The 17,949-nt window shown below is 40.8% G+C and overlaps 2 protein-coding genes across 2 annotated transcripts; both read left to right on the forward strand.

Annotated features, from left to right (window-relative positions):
- The first annotated feature begins 3,559 nt into the window (after positions 1-3,559).
- LOC118595283 (60S ribosomal protein L32-like) lies at positions 3,560-4,329 on the forward strand. The gene is made up of 2 exons (XM_036205646.1): positions 3,560-3,566; positions 3,872-4,329. The coding sequence occupies exons 1-2, from the start codon at positions 3,560-3,562 to the stop codon at positions 4,327-4,329; spliced, it is 465 nt and encodes a 154-aa protein (XP_036061539.1).
- Positions 4,330-13,979: 9,650 nt separating this feature from the next.
- On the forward strand, positions 13,980-17,663 carry LOC118595167 (chromosome-associated kinesin KIF4A-like). The gene has a single exon (XM_036205458.1). It carries the CDS (start codon positions 13,980-13,982, stop codon positions 17,661-17,663), a length of 3,684 nt encoding a protein of 1,227 aa, XP_036061351.1.
- Positions 17,664-17,949: the final 286 nt, after the last annotated feature.

A 17,949-nucleotide genomic window follows, 5' to 3' on the forward strand; every position in this document is an offset into this window, starting at 1 on the left:
TCCTATTCCACAGGACCCACATTCCCATTCCCAGGGAATCTGATGTCCTCCTCTGGCCTCCATAGGCATACATATTGTATATAGACACACATATATGCAAAATACTCATAAAAGTAAATACATAATATTCTTATTTATATTAATTAATTAATTAATGTTTTTATTTTTGGTTTTTTGAGACAGGATTTCTCTGTGTAGTTTGCACCTTTCCTGGAACTGGCTTTGTAGACCAGGCTGGCCTCGAACTCACAGAGATCCGCCTGCCTCTGCCTCCCGAGTGCTGGGATTAAAGGCATGCGCCACCACCATCTGGCCATAATATTTTTTAAAAAGAAAAAGAAAGAACAGGTTTCCTCCTGGCCCTCAGAAATCCCAGGTATGCTGCATGGCTCTGGGAAGCTGAGGCAGGAAGATCTCTGTCAGTTCAAGGCCATCCTAGTCTACATAGCAAGCTCCTGGCCAGCTAGATCTGCATAATGAGAAACTATCTCAAAAAATACAAAAGAGATATAGAGACAGACAGAGATGATAGATAGATAGATAGATAGATAGATAGATGACAGATTGATAGATAGATGATAGATAGTTAGATGACAGACAGATGATAGAAAGATAGATAGATAGATAGATAGATAGATAGATAGATAGACAGATTGGTAGACAGATTGGTAGACAGACAGATAGATAGATGACTCCAGGAGCAAAAGAGAAAGAATGACATAGCCTCTCTCCTAGCCCTTGGGGCACTAGAAATTAAAACCAGGTAAATGTGAATGCTAGGAAATGCCCACCCCAGCATAGTTCCTTTTAAAAAAAAAAATCTTTATTTTATGTGTATGGGTGTTTTGCCTACATCTATGTCTGTGCATCATCTGTGTGCAGTGATTTTAGAGTAGACACCAGGAAATAATCAAATTGAGAGCTGAAATCAATAAAATAGAAACAAAGAGAATAATACAAAAAATTAATGAAACAAAGGGTTTGTTCTTTGAGAAAATCAACAAGATCGACAAGCCCTTATCCACCAAACTAACCAAAAGACAGAGAGAGAGAGCATCCAAATTAATAAAATCAGAAATGAAAAGGGGAACATAACAACTAACACTTGAGGAAATCCAGAAAATCATCAGGTCATACTTCAAAAACCTCTATTCCATAAAACTGGAAAATCAAAAAGAAATGGATAATTTTCTGGATAGATACCACATACCTAAGTTAAATCAAGACAAGATAAACTATTTAAATAGTCCAATAGCCCCTAGGGAAATAGAATCAGTCATTAAAAGTCTCCCAACCAAAAATCCCAGGACCAGATGGTTTCAGCACAGAATTCTACCAGATTTCCAAAGAAGAGCTAATACCAATACTCTTCAAATTGTTCCACACCATAGAAACAGAAGGAACATTACCAAATTCTTTTTATGAGGCTATAGTTACCCTGATACCCAAAGATGCAACAAAGAAAGATCATCTCCCTCATGAACATTGATGCAAAAATACTCAATAAAATACTGGCTAACTGAATCCAGGAACACATCAAAAAAATTATCCACCATGACCAAGTAGGCTTCGTCCCAGGGATTCAATGATGGTTCAACATTCGAAACTGATCTACTTGGTGATCAGATGGCCAAACACCCTAACTGTCATGCTAGAACTCTCATCCAATGACTAACGGAAGTGGATGCAGAGCTCCTCGGCCAGGCCCTAGGTGGAGCTCCGGGAGTCCAATCTGCGAGAAAGAGGAGGGAGTGTATGAGCGAGAATTGTTGAGACCATGATTGGAAAAAGCACAGGGACAAATAGCCAAACTAGTGGAAACACATGAACTATGAACCAATAGCTAAGGAGCCCCCAACTGGATCAGGCCCTCTGGATAAGTGAGACAGTTGATTAACTTGAACAGTTTGGGAGGCCCTCAGGCTGTGGGACAGGGACCTGTCCTTAGTGCATGAGCTGGCTATGGAACCTGGGGCCTATGCAGGGACACATTGCTCAGCCTGGGTGAAGGGAGGAGGAGCCTGGACCTGCCTCAATTGAATCTACCAGGCTGAGCTGAATCCCCAGGGGAGTCCTTGCCCTGAAGGAGATGGGAATGGGTGGTGGGCTGGGGGGAGGGCAGAGTGGGGGCTGGAGGAGGAAGGAAAGGGGAGTCTGTGGCTGATATGTAAAATTAAAGTATAAAATAAATTAAAAATGTTTTAATAACTTAGAAATTTTTTCTTTTTTTATGACTATGAGACATATCAGCTCCCGGCAGTAGCAGTCTAGTTCAGAGAAAATATGGGCATTGAAGAAACTGCATATGACGTTAACTTTCACTGTGGCAAAAGTTAGCCACTGAACAACAAAGTGTCCTTGAATCAACTGCTGACAAACAGGACAAAATGGACAGACAGGACAAGAAACACAGGACTACTGATTCTTGCCAAGACAAGTGTGGTTATGGCTTTAACAAAACGCATCTTCTGAGGCCAGAACAATATGGCACCATCCCTGAAGTGGCCTTTACAATCTGGAAAAGGTACAATGCCCCTTTCATTGAAGGCAGCTGATCAGGCAGTGGACTGATGGCTTCTGATGTGCAGTGGAACAGCAACTGAAACAGTTATTCTTAAAAGAGTAACTAAGCTGACGGAGTCTAACCTCTCAATGGTAGACTGGCATTTAACAGAGGAATGCCGAGCAGAATGGATGCTGAGATGAAGCCACACACACAGAGCCAAGAAAAATGGACAGCTGAATTAAAAAAGAAAATCAACAATTTCCAGAATTTAAAACCCCGAATCATGATAGGACACTAGTGGAATTCAGGTGTTTCTGGTACATGGACTACTCTCACCAAATGTGAGGTCAAACTGTTGACATTCTACTTCACAAATGAGTCTGTCAGATACATTAAGCCTATAGGCTGAAGATGATGCCCTAACGTTGCAGACAAATCTTGGATGACTGTCCAGGCAGCTGGCTGTTTCTGTCAACTCACAACTTTTTTGGAAGCTGCTTGCATGCACTTCCTGTTTTTATATTTTTAGGTAGTAGTATTTCCTTCTTAGGTCTCTGAGGAAGTTGAAGATTAGATAGTTATAGTTAAAGATTAGATAATTATAGTTATAGTTTTCCTTGTTAAGAATTTCAGAAAAGAAACTCACTAAAGAGTATAAATTTGAAAGACATTATAAAACAGTTCTGTTAGTAATATAAGTTAGGATAGAAAGTGAACCAGGTACATTTTAGACTTAACAAAATAGGATAGATAATGGAATTATTTTCTCTGAATTTGTCAAATGCAAATGAACTAGGCATTGTTCAGGTATTTATTGCTTGTGTATATTGTATATAGTTATTGTACTTTTTATATATAGTTTTTCTTATAGTAGTCATAACTTTTTCCTTTTTTCTTTTTATTAAAATAGAAAAGGGGAGATGTGGTGATATTTTATTTGTGCTGAAATGTGATTTTATTTGTATGTTAATAAAGTTGCCTGGGGATCAGAGCTAAGAGCAAGCCATTAAGCAGAAGTCTGGCAGTGGTAGCACATACCCTTAATCCGATAACATGGCAGGCAAAATCTCTGTGTGTTCAAGGACATAGCCAGCATGGTGACACATGCCTTTAATCCCAGTACCAACCATAGAGACCTGGAGATCTGTATAGACATGCAGTGATGAAGAAGTCATGTGGTTGGGTTTAGAACCAATGAGAAGACAGAACGGGAAGTCAATAAAAAGACAGGACACAGGAATAACGTCTCTCTCTCTATCTCAGGGAAAGCACAACAGTGAGTGGTAAGAGAAGGTGGTCTTAGCTCTTAGCTACTGCTCTGGGCTTTTAACTCTTTATTTGGCTCTATGTTTCTTATTTAATAAGACCGTTTAGAATTACATCTACACGTTTCCTTCTTCCTCAGCGCTGCCTGGGAGGTGGCTGCCCTCCAGCCTCTGGTGAAGCCCAAGATCGTCAAAAAGAGGATCAAGAAGTTCATCCGGCACCAATCAGACCGATATGTCAAAATTAAGCGAAACTGGCGGAAACCCAGAGGTATCGACAACAGGATGCGGAGAAGATTCAAGGGCCGGATCCTAATGCCTAACATTGGTTACGGGAGCAACAAGAAAACCAAATATATGCTGCCTAGCGGCTTCCGGAAGTTTCTGGTCCACAATGTCAAGGAGCTGGAAGTGCTGCTGTTGTGCAACAAATCTTACTGTGCCGAGATGGCTCACGTTTCCTCCAAGAACCGAAAAGCCATCGTGGAAAGAGCAGCACAGCTGGCCATCAGAGCCACCAATCCCAACGCCAGGCTACGCAGCGAAGAAAACGAGTAGATGGCTTGCGTGTGTGTTTTATTTGTGTTTAAATAAAACCACAAAAACTGCCAAAAAAAAAAAAAAATAAGAATTACATCTACACACAGCTTGGGTCTATTGCAGTCTGTATTGGAGATGAGGCAGTACAGACAGGATTTTTAAGCATCTCTTGTGAGGTTAGTTGTGAATGAAGACTTAGAACCACACACTCACCTTTCTCCTTGACTCCCACTTCCTTGTGTTGCCCCTCCTGTCTCTAACTTCCAGGAACTCATACTGCTCTACTTGATTGCTCCAGAAGAAGCAGAGGGTTCATCCTTGATGCCCCACTTCCCTCACCCCTGGCTATCAGGAATCCCATCTGCTCTCCTTACAGAGTGTATTCTTTGGGCTGCTACTGCTCACCTTCTGCACTGTACGCACCACAGCCTGAGGCTTACAGGCAGCTCTTGGGCATGGTGATACAACAGCTGCTAGCCATGGCCTTTATTCCATTCCTGCCATCCTTCCCCAAGAGTAGGTCTCTGGCTGACAAGCACCCAACCCTGGGACCTTTTCCAAAGCTTAAGTCAGAATGTATCACCTTCCTACTCAATGTACTCAGTTGATGCCTTTTTGATATAGCTAGTAAAAAGCCCCCACAGTCCCACAGTCCCTGCCAGCCTTTCCAAACTCAGGGGGCACCAACCATGCCATTATTTTCTGTGCTTCAGCAAGAAGGGGTCCTCTCAGCTCCTCAAACAGACCAATCCTATTTCTTCATACTGTCCTAGTACTTCTGTAGTGTCTCAACAATTATAAACATGAAACATTAATTCAGTGTATCTCAATAGTTTAGATTTAATTTTCAGCACTTGAAGTGATTTTAGATTCATATTTTAATGCTCAAAAGTAGCATATGTTAGCCAAACATCAGAGTCTCAAAGCTGGTTCTTCAATTATTATTGAATAATTGTCCATTTTATTTTAATTTAGAAAGCAATAAGAGAGTAAAAAAGGCACAGTATTTTGTCAGTCTACTTTCAGATCTTTTTTTCTAGTTTAGGGTTCAAACTCAAGGTCTCACATAGACTTGGTAACACCTTCAACCACCAAGCTATACTCTTCGCATTAAATACTTTAATTTTAGTTTGTAGCAGGAATTTTAAAACTTCTTATTAATAAAATCAAATGCCAGTTATTGGGGTGAATGCTGGAAGATCAGAGAAGCAGAACAAGCCACAGCTTCCTCACCTCGCCAGTTCCTCAGCTGGTCTTGTTTCCTCAGACTGCAAGCTTCTGAGTCCTCATCCCAATCGCTTTCAGCTGAACTGTGCTGCTCAAACCTAAAAGCTTAACCAGCCAAAAGCTTCTAGTCTGGTCTTCTCGCTTTATATAATCTTTCCCTTTCTGCCTCCACTCCCTGGGATTAAAGGTTGGGTTTCTGGGAATAAAGGCATGTGTCACTATGCCTAGCTGTTTCTAAAGTGGCCTTGAACTCAGAGATCCGGCTAGCTCTGCCTCCCAAGTGCTGGGATTAAAGGTGTGCTCCACCACCGCCCAACTTCTGCTATGGCTTGCTCTGACCCATTTTCTAGCCACTATTTCTGGCTCTGTTCTGGTGGCTGTCTGTTCTCTGACCCCAGATAAACTTATTAGGGTGCACAATATTGTGGGGAACACAATACCACCACATTTGTTAAATAAATCAAATATAGATACTATGGAAAACTTTTCTGTTTCCCTTCATTTTCCCATTCCCAAGCTGTACTCAAATGCATAAAATTGCTAGGTCTCTGTGTGTTTGTGTGTGTGTGTGTGTGTGTGTGTGTGTGTGTGTGTGTGTGTGTGTGTTTGTGTGAGTATGTCTGTGTGTCTGTGTCCTTCTACAATGCACATGGAGGCCAAAAGAAAACCTTGAGTGTCAGTCCTTAGGCACTGTCTGCCTTGTTGCTATGAGATTGGCTTTCTCATTAGTCTGGGGCTTCCTGATAGCCTAGATTAGCTCACAAATGAGTCCCAGGAATCCACCTAATTGATGCCTTCCTGTCTTCAGATTACAACCAAGGATCACTCAATCATCTTTTTTTAGGTGTGTTCTGGAGACTGGAGTCAGGTCTTTATGTTTGCAAGACAAGTACTTCACCAACTGAACTATTTCTCCAGTCTCATTACCTGTTTTTCTGTTATAATTTTACTACTCTCTATGCATGCATGAAGAGTGTATAGCATTGCATAGCATTGCTTTGTGTATTTTCTGAATTTTAGGTATGGTATTACTCTATCTTTTTAAAGATTCATTTATTTTATTTTATGTCCTTTAGTGTTTTGTCTGCATATATGTATGTCCACCACAAGCATGCCTGGTGCCCTCAGTAGCCAGAAGAGGGCATCAGATCCCCTGGAACTAGAGTTAAGGTAGTTATTGGTAGCTGTGTGTGCTAGGAACTGAGCCTGAGTCTTCTACAAGAATAACAAGTGATCTTAACTGTTGAGCCATCTTTCTAGCCCTTCCTACTCTATTTTTAATTTTAAACTTTATGTATGTGTGTATTTATTTATACACATGAGCGTGATGTGTATGTAGGGGTGGGGCATATCGCAGTGTGTGTGTGTGTAGCTCAGAGGACAACATTTGGGACTCAATTCTCTTCTTCCATCATGGGCTCCAGGACTTGAATTCAGGTTGTCAGGCTTGTGTGACAAGTACTTCTTACCTTCCGAAGTATCTCACCAACCTTAATATTCTATTTTTAAAATATATTGTGTGTGGGGTGCATGTATGTATGTGTATATGTATGTATGTGGGGTGCACATGTACATGGAGGCCGAAATTGATGGTGTGTATTTTCTTTGATTGCTCTTCAGTTTATTTATTGAGGCAGGAGCTTTCATCAAACCTGGAGCTCCTGATTTCTGTCTTGTACAGCTAGCCAGTTTGCTCTTCCCCTCCTAAGATATCCCTTTTCTTTGTCTCCCAAGTGCTAGTATTTAGGAGATAATTGCCCCATCTGTTCAGATTTTGTGTGGGTTCTGTAGATTGAATGCCAGTCTTCAAACCTTTGCAATAAATGCTTTATCCACTGAACAGTCTTCCAGACCCTGTCCTAATATATTTTGTAACTTTATTTTTTTACTCAATTTCTCTGAGTTCAGTTCTCTATTATATGTCTATTTTCTCATTTTTTTGTATTTTCTCATTTTGATGGAATGTATTTATATGCTTTTGATTATCTCTTTATGTATAGATAGTTACATCACCAGTTTTTTCTTATTACAAACAATACTGCATTAAAAATGGTTGTCTTAGGGCTTCTATTGCTGTGAAGAGTCACTATGACCACAGCAACTTTTATAAAGGAAAACATTTCATCTGGGCTAGTTTACAGTCCAGAGGTTTAGTTCATTATTATCATGATGGGAAACATGTTGGCATGCAGGCAGACACAGTGCTGGAGAGGTAGTTGAGAGTTCTACATTTGGATGGGCAGGCAGCAGGAAGAGAGTGAGACAATGGGCCTGGCTTGAGCATCTGAAACCTCAAAGCTCACCCCTAGTGACACATTTCCTCCACCAAGGCCACACCTACTCCAACATGGCCACACCTCCTAATAACACCACTTCCTATAGGCCTATGGAGGCCATTTTCATTCAAACCGCCACACGGGTCTCTTAGGCATGCTTATAATTCACAGTCCTCTAGACTCTCTCTCAATTTTCATTGCATTTTGTAATTATGGTGGAAGACTTGCTAAAACTACAGTTGTCTGGAGCTATCTACAGAGACAGATTTTAATTTGTGTATGTATAATGGAGGCTAATGGTAATTCATTGATTTTTGTAAGGCTACCCATGTATTTTTCCATAAAATGTAATTTTTATTTATTTTTATTCTACAGTCTACATAGCATTGTATCAGACTGGTAATAATAAAAGCAATAGGAGAAGGTAAGAAAAATACTGGAAATAGAATTTGAAGATTTTTTTTTTTAAACTTAACACTAACTACAGTGCTTTCTACAGGTGATCAACAAAATTGACGCCAGGTATGGTAGCACACGCCTTTAATCACAGTGCTTTACGGCAGAGGCAGGTGGATTTCTGTGCGTTTGAGGTCAGATGGGTTTACAGGGCAAGTTCCAGGCCAGCCAGAGCTATATCTATATCTAGATCATATCTCAGAAAAATATTAAGCTATTAATTTCATGTCACTTGACTGAAATAGAGAAACCTAGGAATTTATAAAACTCAGTGTTCATGAGCTTAAAACAGGTAACTTAAAAAAAAAGATTTATTGATTTTTGTGTTCATTGGTGTTTTGTCCACATAAATGTCTGTATGAGGATGCCAGATTGCCTGGAACTGGAGTTACAGACAGCTATGAGCTGCCATGTGGGTGATGGGAAATGAACCTAGGGCCTCTGAAAGAGCAGCAGTGCTCTTAACCACTGAGCCCTCTCTCCAGCCCCCAAAACAGCTAATTTTTATTTCTAGAACTCAATTATTCTGCTGGTCCTGTGGGTACCTGACACTTGAGTGGCTGAGGCAAGAAGGTGGTAACTTCATGGCAGACTGTAAGATCTTGTCTTGAGAAACAAAAGCAGGGAAGGCGTCAACTGTTCTGACTGAACTGAACAAGATGCTTTATTGTTGATTCTCATAGAAAAACACAGGCAATGTGCTGGTGATACAGATCAGTGGTAAAGTACTTGCTGGTGATGCTTAGGTTCTTCCAGGCTTAGGTTCAACCTTCATATGGAAAAATATCAAACCAACCAAACAAAACATCTGCCAGAATTGTGCTTGAGAATGCACACATATTTTTAAAAAGGACTGTAATGTAATGAACAGTCTTTAACTAAGATTCAGATCAAAGATATAAAAAGTAACTTAATACAGATGTGAAAAATAACAATACTGCTTAGAAGACCCCACAGATGGCATAGGTAAATATAATTTTATATTTTTAATCCTCTGTGAAGACTTTTTCAAGTTTATTTTATTTTTATTTTTTTCAAGTTTTTTATTTTATAATTTAATTTAATTTTACATATAAGCCACGGATTCCCCTGTCCTCCCTCCTCCTGCCCACCCCTCCTCCCACCCCCTGCCTTATCCCCAGCCCACACCCCCATTCCCATCTCCTCCAGGGCAAGACCAAGTTGGAAAAAGCACAGGGACAAATAGCCAAACTAATGGAAACACATGATCTATGAACCAAAAGCTGTGGAGCTCCCAGCTGGATCAGGCCCTCTGGATAAGTGAGACAGTTGGAATAGCTTGAACTGTTTGGGAGGCGCCCAGGCAGTGGGACCTGGACCTGTCCTTAGTACATGAGCTGGCTGTTTGGAACCTAAGGCTTATGTGGGGACACTTTGCTCAGCCTGAGTAAAGGGAGGAGGGGACTGGACCTGCCTGGACTGAATCTACCAGGTTGAGCTGAATCCCCAGGGGAGTCTTTGCCCTGGAGGAGATGGGAATGGGGGGGAGGGCTGAGAGGAAGGAGGGGTCGTGGGCGGGAGGGGGGAGGACAGGGGAACCCATGGCTGATATGTAAAATTAAATTAAATAAAAAAACTTAAATCAACCTGTTTATATTTATTTTTAATTTGCATTCTGCCTATCCCTCTCCTACCTAGCTATTGACCATTCAGCTCTTTATTAAATCAATCAGGTATTTTAGGCAGGCAAAGTAACACAGCTTTACAGAGTTATGTAAATGCAATATAAAAGAATGCAACATATCTTTGCATCATTAAACAAATATTACATAGCATAAACAAATGTAACACATCTTAAACTAATATTCTTTTTTTTTTTCTTTTCTTTTTTCTTTTTTTGTTTTTTTTTTTCTGAGATAGAGTCTCTCTCTGTAGCTTTGCGCCTTTTCTGGAACTCACTCTGTAGCCCAGGCTGGCCTCAAACTAACAGAGATCTGCCTGGCTCTGCGTCTGGAGTGCTGGGATTAAAGGTGTGTACCACCACCACCTGGCTTAAACTAATATTCTATAACAGATATTCCTCCTCTTCTCCCTCTGGGTATTTACAGCAGTGTGTGATGTTATACTTCCAAATGCCACTTATGAATAGATTCCATAACAAAATAATACACCACATATTACATCCTGTAACATTTTCAGGTTAATTCCATTTTAGTAAAATGTATCAGGGCCTAATTTCCCCAATATTATAATCTCCAACTTTTAGAACAATGAGTTTGTTTTAAATAAAAGATGGTTTATTATAAATATATATTGCTATATAATATAGACATGTTAGCCCAGTCAACTTGTAAGACTGCTAGAAAAAATGCTCAGTTAAATTTGAATTTCAGATAATCCACAAATAATTATTATGTCCCACACAACTATATGAGGCATTTATATGATGTTGCATGGAACATTTCTCCAAATTATAATGTTCTGTCCAAATTAAAACATTTCCTCCAGAGGGCAAGCTTTGGCTCACCAGTTTCAGTAGGTAAACCAAAGGGTACAAATCCAGAACAGAATTGTGGAAGATTCTTGCATGCCTCCACCCAACTGTGTAAGGGGGAGTAACAGTTGCAGAGGGTAGAGACTGACTAGACATCCCAGGAAAGAGAGATGTCCCAACTGTGGAGCTGCAGCAAGCTTGTAGAAATATACAGAGCTGCAGGTTTGGGGAGTCACAACCCAAGTTAGGGTGAGCTTTCTGGTGATGCATACACACTTGAGTTATCCCTGTTCCTCATGAGGAACCCCTCATAACATGCTTAAGAAGCCCCTGAAAAAACTCAGTGGTTCCCCAAAATGGATGCTGGTGCATATAATAGTTTCTTTGGTCTGCTGCTGGCTCCCTTTCTGGGGTGATTACACACGTGTGTTGCATCTACCCGGGAAATGTCTGTCACACAACACATGAGATAAGGTGTGATTTATTGCATGAAGTCAATGCTTTTATTTGCTAAATTTGGCAATACAGACCCATGAGTACAAGAATTACTTCAGAGCCCTCTTACCTGTGTTTACAGTGATGCTTTCTCTAGGAATATCAATGAACCAGAGAACCAATTGCTGAACTTGAAGAAAGAAGAAATCAGAATACATTATTTTACAATGTTAATAACAACACAACACTGACATTGGCATACCATGCCCAATACTTTAAAAATAAAATTAGTAAAAAAAATCCAAATATATATACATATGTACACCTATAGATAAAGAGTTATCAATAGCGAATTTCACTGTTAGGGATTTTTCCTATGCTACACTCACATATGAGTGAAATCACACACACACACACATGCATATATTCAAGGATATTTTGCATCACTGTTTGTAATGGCAGACTGATGTAATGCTAGTAAGATATATATAATTTTATGGCTGCATGTGGAACAGCCAGGAAGCACAAAGCTGAAGCATTGCTGACTAGATAAGTCAGAGTCAAGGCATGGGGCTGGTAGAACACTTGGAAATTTAAAATGGAAATCCCAGGAACAGGGGAGCAGTAAGAATGGAGAGCTCTAAAATTTACATAGAAAACATGTCTTAATTCTCCTGCTACACCAGTGTAGAGAATACTCCCAGAACAGCTTTAAAAAGAAAAGCAGTTGGGGCCAGGTGGTGGTGGCGTATGTCTTTAATCCCAGCACTCCAGGAGGCAGAGGCAGGTGGATCTCTGTGAGTTTGAGGCCAGCCTGGGCTATAGAGTGAGTTCCAGGAAAGCGCAAAGCTACACAGAGAAACCCTGTCTTGAAAAACAAGAAAAACAAAAAACAAAACAAAAATCACAACACAACAAAACAAACAAACAAACAAACCCCCAAGAAAGAAAGACAGGAAGAAAAGCAGTGGAAGCCAAAACCCAGCAGAATATTAACTATCAGAACTACAGGTAAGATGGTTTGCAGTTTTTCTTTTCTTTTTTTACCAAGGAAATTATTTGCTTTTTAGACTAACAATAAAAATAGCATTTCTTAGAAGAATGAACCAGAATTCAGAGTTGCCACGTGTTACCTTCAGTGTACAGTTTTCAACCAAAACAATGACAATAAGAAAATAAACAGGCCAATGTAACTGGTATTATTGGGGCAAATGTTTGGCTAACAGGTAATGTATTAAATGTTATTTTTACAAATCTGTGCATAGCCTGAAGGAAACTGTCCCCACGAGTAAATGCAGAGATAATTCCAAACAGAGTAGAAAAGATACATAAAGAAAATAAATGCAAAAATAAGGCTGTAAGTAGAACTGAAGTAAAATACATACTAAGTGGCCTCAATAGAAGACTGAATAAGATAGACAAGGCAAAAGGGAATTCAGGGATATACAAGTGACTCAGTCATAAAGGAGAAGGAAGCAGTAGCATGGCTGGAGATAGTAATAATATATACTATATATCTCAAAAGGTTAAAAAATAGGACTTTAATATGTTTACCATAAGACATGAGGTGCTATCTCAAATAAAAGAAACAACAACCCAAAACAAAAATAAGAACAAAAATAATACATATTTGAGAAGAGAGTAATTTAATCTAATGTAACTGTTACACAATATGTACATATATTAAAATACCATCTGATATGCCACTAATATATACAACTTTATATCTCTATGTATCAGTTAAATTTAGAAAAAAATGAAAGTGACTAAAGAAACTTAATAGTTTTAGAGACTTGCAGGACAATATCTTGATTTCTAAGACTTGTAAAATTAAGAGTCCTAAGAAGAAGACAAACAAAAGAGAAAAAAAATGCAGAAATAATTACTGAAGACTTTCAAAATTTGGCAGACACAAAATATGCAGCTCAGATACCCAGTCAGGAAAGTACAAAGAGAAAAATGTAAACATGTGCAGAGAAGAACTACACATTACATACGGAGGGAATAACTGCAATTTAAAGCTAACTTCTTATCTAGAAACAATGGTGCTAGGTGACTTTAGAATGTTCCAAATTCTGGAAGAAAATTAAGCCACTGAAAATGGTATATTTGGAAAAATTATCTTTTGAAATTTAGGTGACTAATAAATATGTTAGAAGTCACAATATGTTTAGCAAAATTATAAAATGAAAGAAAATTATACAAAAAATGAAATGTTGGGAGTAGATTTAATGGAACAAATATAAAAGGTGTACTCTTGACGACCACATGACATTGTTGGCAGAAATCAAAGATCTAAATAAATGCAAAGATGTCACATGGTTATCATTTGGAAACTCTACATTATTAAAATGTCAATGTCATCCAATTTATTTACACATTGAACACAATCTCAGGAGACTATTTTGTAGTCACTGGCACGGTTATCCTAAAACTTAGGGAACCAAAGGGACTCAGACTAGGAAAAAAGCAGTCAATTGAAGAAAAGTGAATTGAGGCTTTGTCAACATTTAGCACAATGCCATGCTATCAAGACAATGTGGCATCAACATAAAGGTTAGGATCACAGATCAAAGCAGCAGTGTAGTTTTCGACAGAGATGCTAAAACAATTCCAGCAGGAAAACCCAACACTACTCAATGTAAGGTGATGGAGTGCACGCAAAACAAAAACTGTAGCATTCTTGGGCCACGCCCACGGGTGCCTGCTCTCTGATTGGCTGGCAGAAACAGCGGTTAAAACTCCAGTTGGGAGGGGGCCAGGAGACAGAGAAGACCAAGGGAAGGGCGATTAGTTTGAGCAGATGCTCAACTAGGATCATGAAGGAAGAGGTGAAGGGAATTCCTGTGAAAGTGGCCTTGCGTTGCCGCCCTCTGGTCCCTAAAGAGATTGGCGAGGGCTGTCAGATGTGCCTGTCCTTTGTGCCTGGGAAGCCTCAGGTGGTGATTGGTACTGATAAATCCTTTACCTATGATTTTGTGTTTGACCCCTTCACTGAACAGGAGGAGGTCTTCAACACAGCAGTAGCACCACTCATTAAAGGCATATTTAAAGGTTACAATGCCACTGTCCTGGCTTATGGACAGACTGGCTCTGGAAAAACCTACTCTATGGGAGGTACATATAGTACAGACCAAGACAATGAACCAACCATGGGGGTCATTCCTAGGGTAATACAACTTCTTTTTAAAGAAATGGATGAAGAGAGAGACTCTGAGTTTACACTGAAGGTGTCTTACTTGGAGATTTACAATGAAGAAATTTTGGATCTTCTTTGCTCGCCTTGTGAGAAAGCTTCTCAAATACATATCCGGGAGGATCCCAAGGCAGGAATAAAGATTGTGGGACTCACTGAGAAGACGGTTTCAGCTGCCTCTGACATGGTTTCCTGTTTGGAGCAGGGAAACAACTCTAGGACTGTAGCTGCCACAGCTATGAATTCACAGTCTTCCCGATCGCATGCCATCTTCACAATTTCCATAAGGCAAAGCAAGAAAACTGACAAGAACAGCAGCTTTCACTCTAAGCTGTGTCTTGTAGATCTTGCTGGATCAGAAAGACAGAAGAAAACCAAGGCTGAAGGGGACCGCCTGAAAGAGGGTATTCATATTAACCGAGGACTCCTATGCTTGGGAAATGTAATCAGTGCTCTTGGAGATGGCAAAAAGGGTAGCTTTGTGCCCTACAGAGATTCCAGGTTAACTCGCCTGCTTCAAGATTCTCTGGGAGGCAACAGCCACACTCTTATGATTGCTTGTGTGAGTCCTGCTGACTCCAGTCTAGAGGAAACATTAAATACCCTACGCTATGCTGACAGAGCTAGAAAAATCAAGAACAAACCTATTATTAATACTGATCCCCAGATGGCTGAACTTAATCACCTGAAGTATCAGGTTCAACAGCTACAGGTCTTGCTGCTACAGGCCCGTGGAGGTAGCCTGCCTGGATCTATAAACGTAGAACCATCAGAGACTCTCCAATCTCTGATGGAAAAGAACCAGTCCCTGATAGAAGAGAATGAAAAATTAAGTCATGCTCTGAGCGAGGCAACTGGTCAGACAGCCCAGATGTTAGAAAGGATCATTGCTACAGAACAAGAAAATGAGAAAATTAACACTAAGCTACAAGAGCTCAGGCATCATGCAGCCTGTAAACTGGATCTTCAAAAGCTAATGGAGACTTTGGAAGACCAGGAATTAATAGAAAATGTAGAGCTAATTCGCAGTCTGCAACAAGTTATTATTTGTCTATCAGATGAAACTATTGCTTTTCTAGCTGCAGACACAGAATCGGCAATGGAACTAGATGGTCAAGTGGTCATCAGTCCAGAGACTAGTAGGTCTTCTGATGCATTCACCGCACAGCATGCTCTACATCAAGCTCAGATGTCTAAGGAACTTGCTGAGTTGAATAAAGCTCTTGCACTCAAAGAGGCCCTAGCCAGGAAGATAACTTTGAGTGGTGGCCAACAGCAGCCCATTCAGTACCAGTATGAGGCTAACATCAAAAGTCTAGAATCAGAAGCCAGCAGTCTGCAGAAGGAAAAGGAACAATTGCTTCTGGAACTTCAGACAGCCAAGAAAGATGTCAACCAGGCTAAGGTGAGTGAATACCGCCGCAAACGTCTAGAAGAGCTGGAGGCTCAAATAGCTGATTTGAAGAAGAAACTAAATGAACAATCCAAGCTTCTGAAACTGAAAGAGTCTACCGAGAAGATGGTCTCCAAACTGACTCTGGAGATACAGATGATGAAAACCCAGCGAGTACAGTTAATGCGTCAGATGAAGGAAGATGCTGAGAAGTCTAGACAGTGGAAGAAACAGAAGGACAAAGAAGTAATCCAGTTAAAAGAACAAGACCGTAAAAGGCGATACGAGCTGCTCAGACTTGAAAGAGACTTCCAGAAACAGTCCAATGTGCTCAGGCGGAAAACTGAGGAGGCAGCAGCTGCCAACAAGCGCCTCAAGGATGCCCTCCAAAAGCAACGGGAAGCTGCAGATAAACGGAAAGAAACCCAGAGCCGTGGAAGAGAAGGCACAGAAGCACGAGTGAAGAACTGGCTTAGAAATGAAATTGAAGTTATGGTCAGTACTGAGGAAGTCAAACACCATCTGAATGACCTTCTTGAAGAGCGGAAGATCCTAGCCCTGGACGTGGGTCATCTTAAAGAAAACAAGAAACCTGGAGAGAACCCACCCCCTAAGCTCCAGAAGAACACATTTGCTAGTGATGAAGTATGTGGTCATGCTTCAGAGCCAGAGGATTCTATTACAAAGCAGATTAAAAGGCTAGAGTCTGAAATGGAACTCAGGAGTGCTCAGATTACTGACCTACAGCAAAAGCTCCTGGATGCAGAAAGTGAAGACAGGTCAAAACGACACTGGGAGACTATCACTACTATTCTGGAAGCCAAATGTGCCCTAAAATATTTGGTTGGAGAGCTGGTCTCCTCCAAACTACTGGTCAGCAAGCTTGAAAGCAATCTGAAACAGAGCCAGGCTGGCTATTCTAAAATGCAGAAGATGCTGGTTGAGGAGCAGGGTCATGTTATTGTGGTAGAAACAGAATGGAAAGCTGAGTTGCTCAAGGTAGAACAAATGCACCAAGAGAAGGTGCTCTACCTTCTCAGTCAGCTGCAGCAAAGCCAAAGAGCAGAGAAGCAGCTGGAGGTGTCGATCAGTGGAAAGGAGCAGCAGCTGCTGAACACACTTCAGTGTCAGGAGGAACAGTTTAGGAAAATGCAAGAAGTGTGTGAACAAAACCAGCAGCTTCTTCAAGAGAATGAAGCCATCAGACAGAAAATGATTCTCCTTCAAGGTGCCAAAGGCCAGAAATTCCGTCTTCCCAAGGATGGCCTTCAATCTTCAGATTCTTCCTTTGACTATATCCCACATCCACCCAAAGCATCCCGTGTTGGAGACAAGTTCCTGGAACAGAGCATAGACATTGAGTATCTAACTTATCATTCAGAGCATTCTGCAAATGAATCTAAAGATGGCGATGCTGATGATGAGGAGTGGAAACCAAGGAAACTGGCTAAAGTGTCCAGGAAGACCATTCAAGCGTGTTCTTGCAGGGGGTGGTGTAGTAACAAACACTGTGGGTGCAGGAAACAAGGGTTAGACTGCAGTATGGCCTGTGGCTGTGACCCCACCAAGTGCCGGAACCGCCAGCAAGAACAAGATAACTTGGGCACTAGTGAGTGGAACCAGGATTCTGAAAGCTCCTTCAAACTGGAGGATCCTACAGAGGTGACCCCAGGACTGAGCTTCTTCAACCCTGTCTGTGCCACTCCCAATACCAAGATCCTAAAAGAGATGAGCGATATGGATCAGGTTCTGTTAAGGAAGACTGCTATTGCTGTTTCCTTAGATCTCCCAGACATGAAACACAGGCCAACAGAATCCCAAGAAAATAAGGCTGCAGGGAAGAAGAAACGAGCTCTGGCTAGCAATAGCAGCTTCTTCTCTGGTTGCTCTTTTACCAAAGAAGAGCCCCACTGAGAGTGCAGTCAGCTCTTCTCTTCATCTGCCCTGGCAGACACTTTCAAGGAGAGGATTGTTTCTAATGACTTCCCTGGATTTTTGTTTTCTTGCTATTGAGAAAAAGGGACACAGTGTTCCTCAAAGAAAGAGGGCCTTCTTTGAGCGTTGTCTTCAGACCCCCATCCAGGACCACTATTCTCTTCTTCAGAATTGAAGCCACCCACAGAAGACCCAGGGACACTTCAGGAACCAATCCTCATGTAATCCAGCTCTTTCTCTGTGATCACTTAATGCTGTCTGCTCA

The sequence above is a fragment of the Onychomys torridus genome, chromosome 14, assembly GCF_903995425.1.
Source record: "Onychomys torridus chromosome 14, mOncTor1.1, whole genome shotgun sequence".
Classification (NCBI taxonomy): Eukaryota; Metazoa; Chordata; class Mammalia; order Rodentia; family Cricetidae; genus Onychomys; species Onychomys torridus.

Coding starts and splice junctions, on each gene's coding strand:
- LOC118595167 (XM_036205458.1), top strand. CDS start 13,980: ATGAAGGAAGAGGTGAAGGGAATTCCTGTGAAAGTGGCCTTGCGTTGC.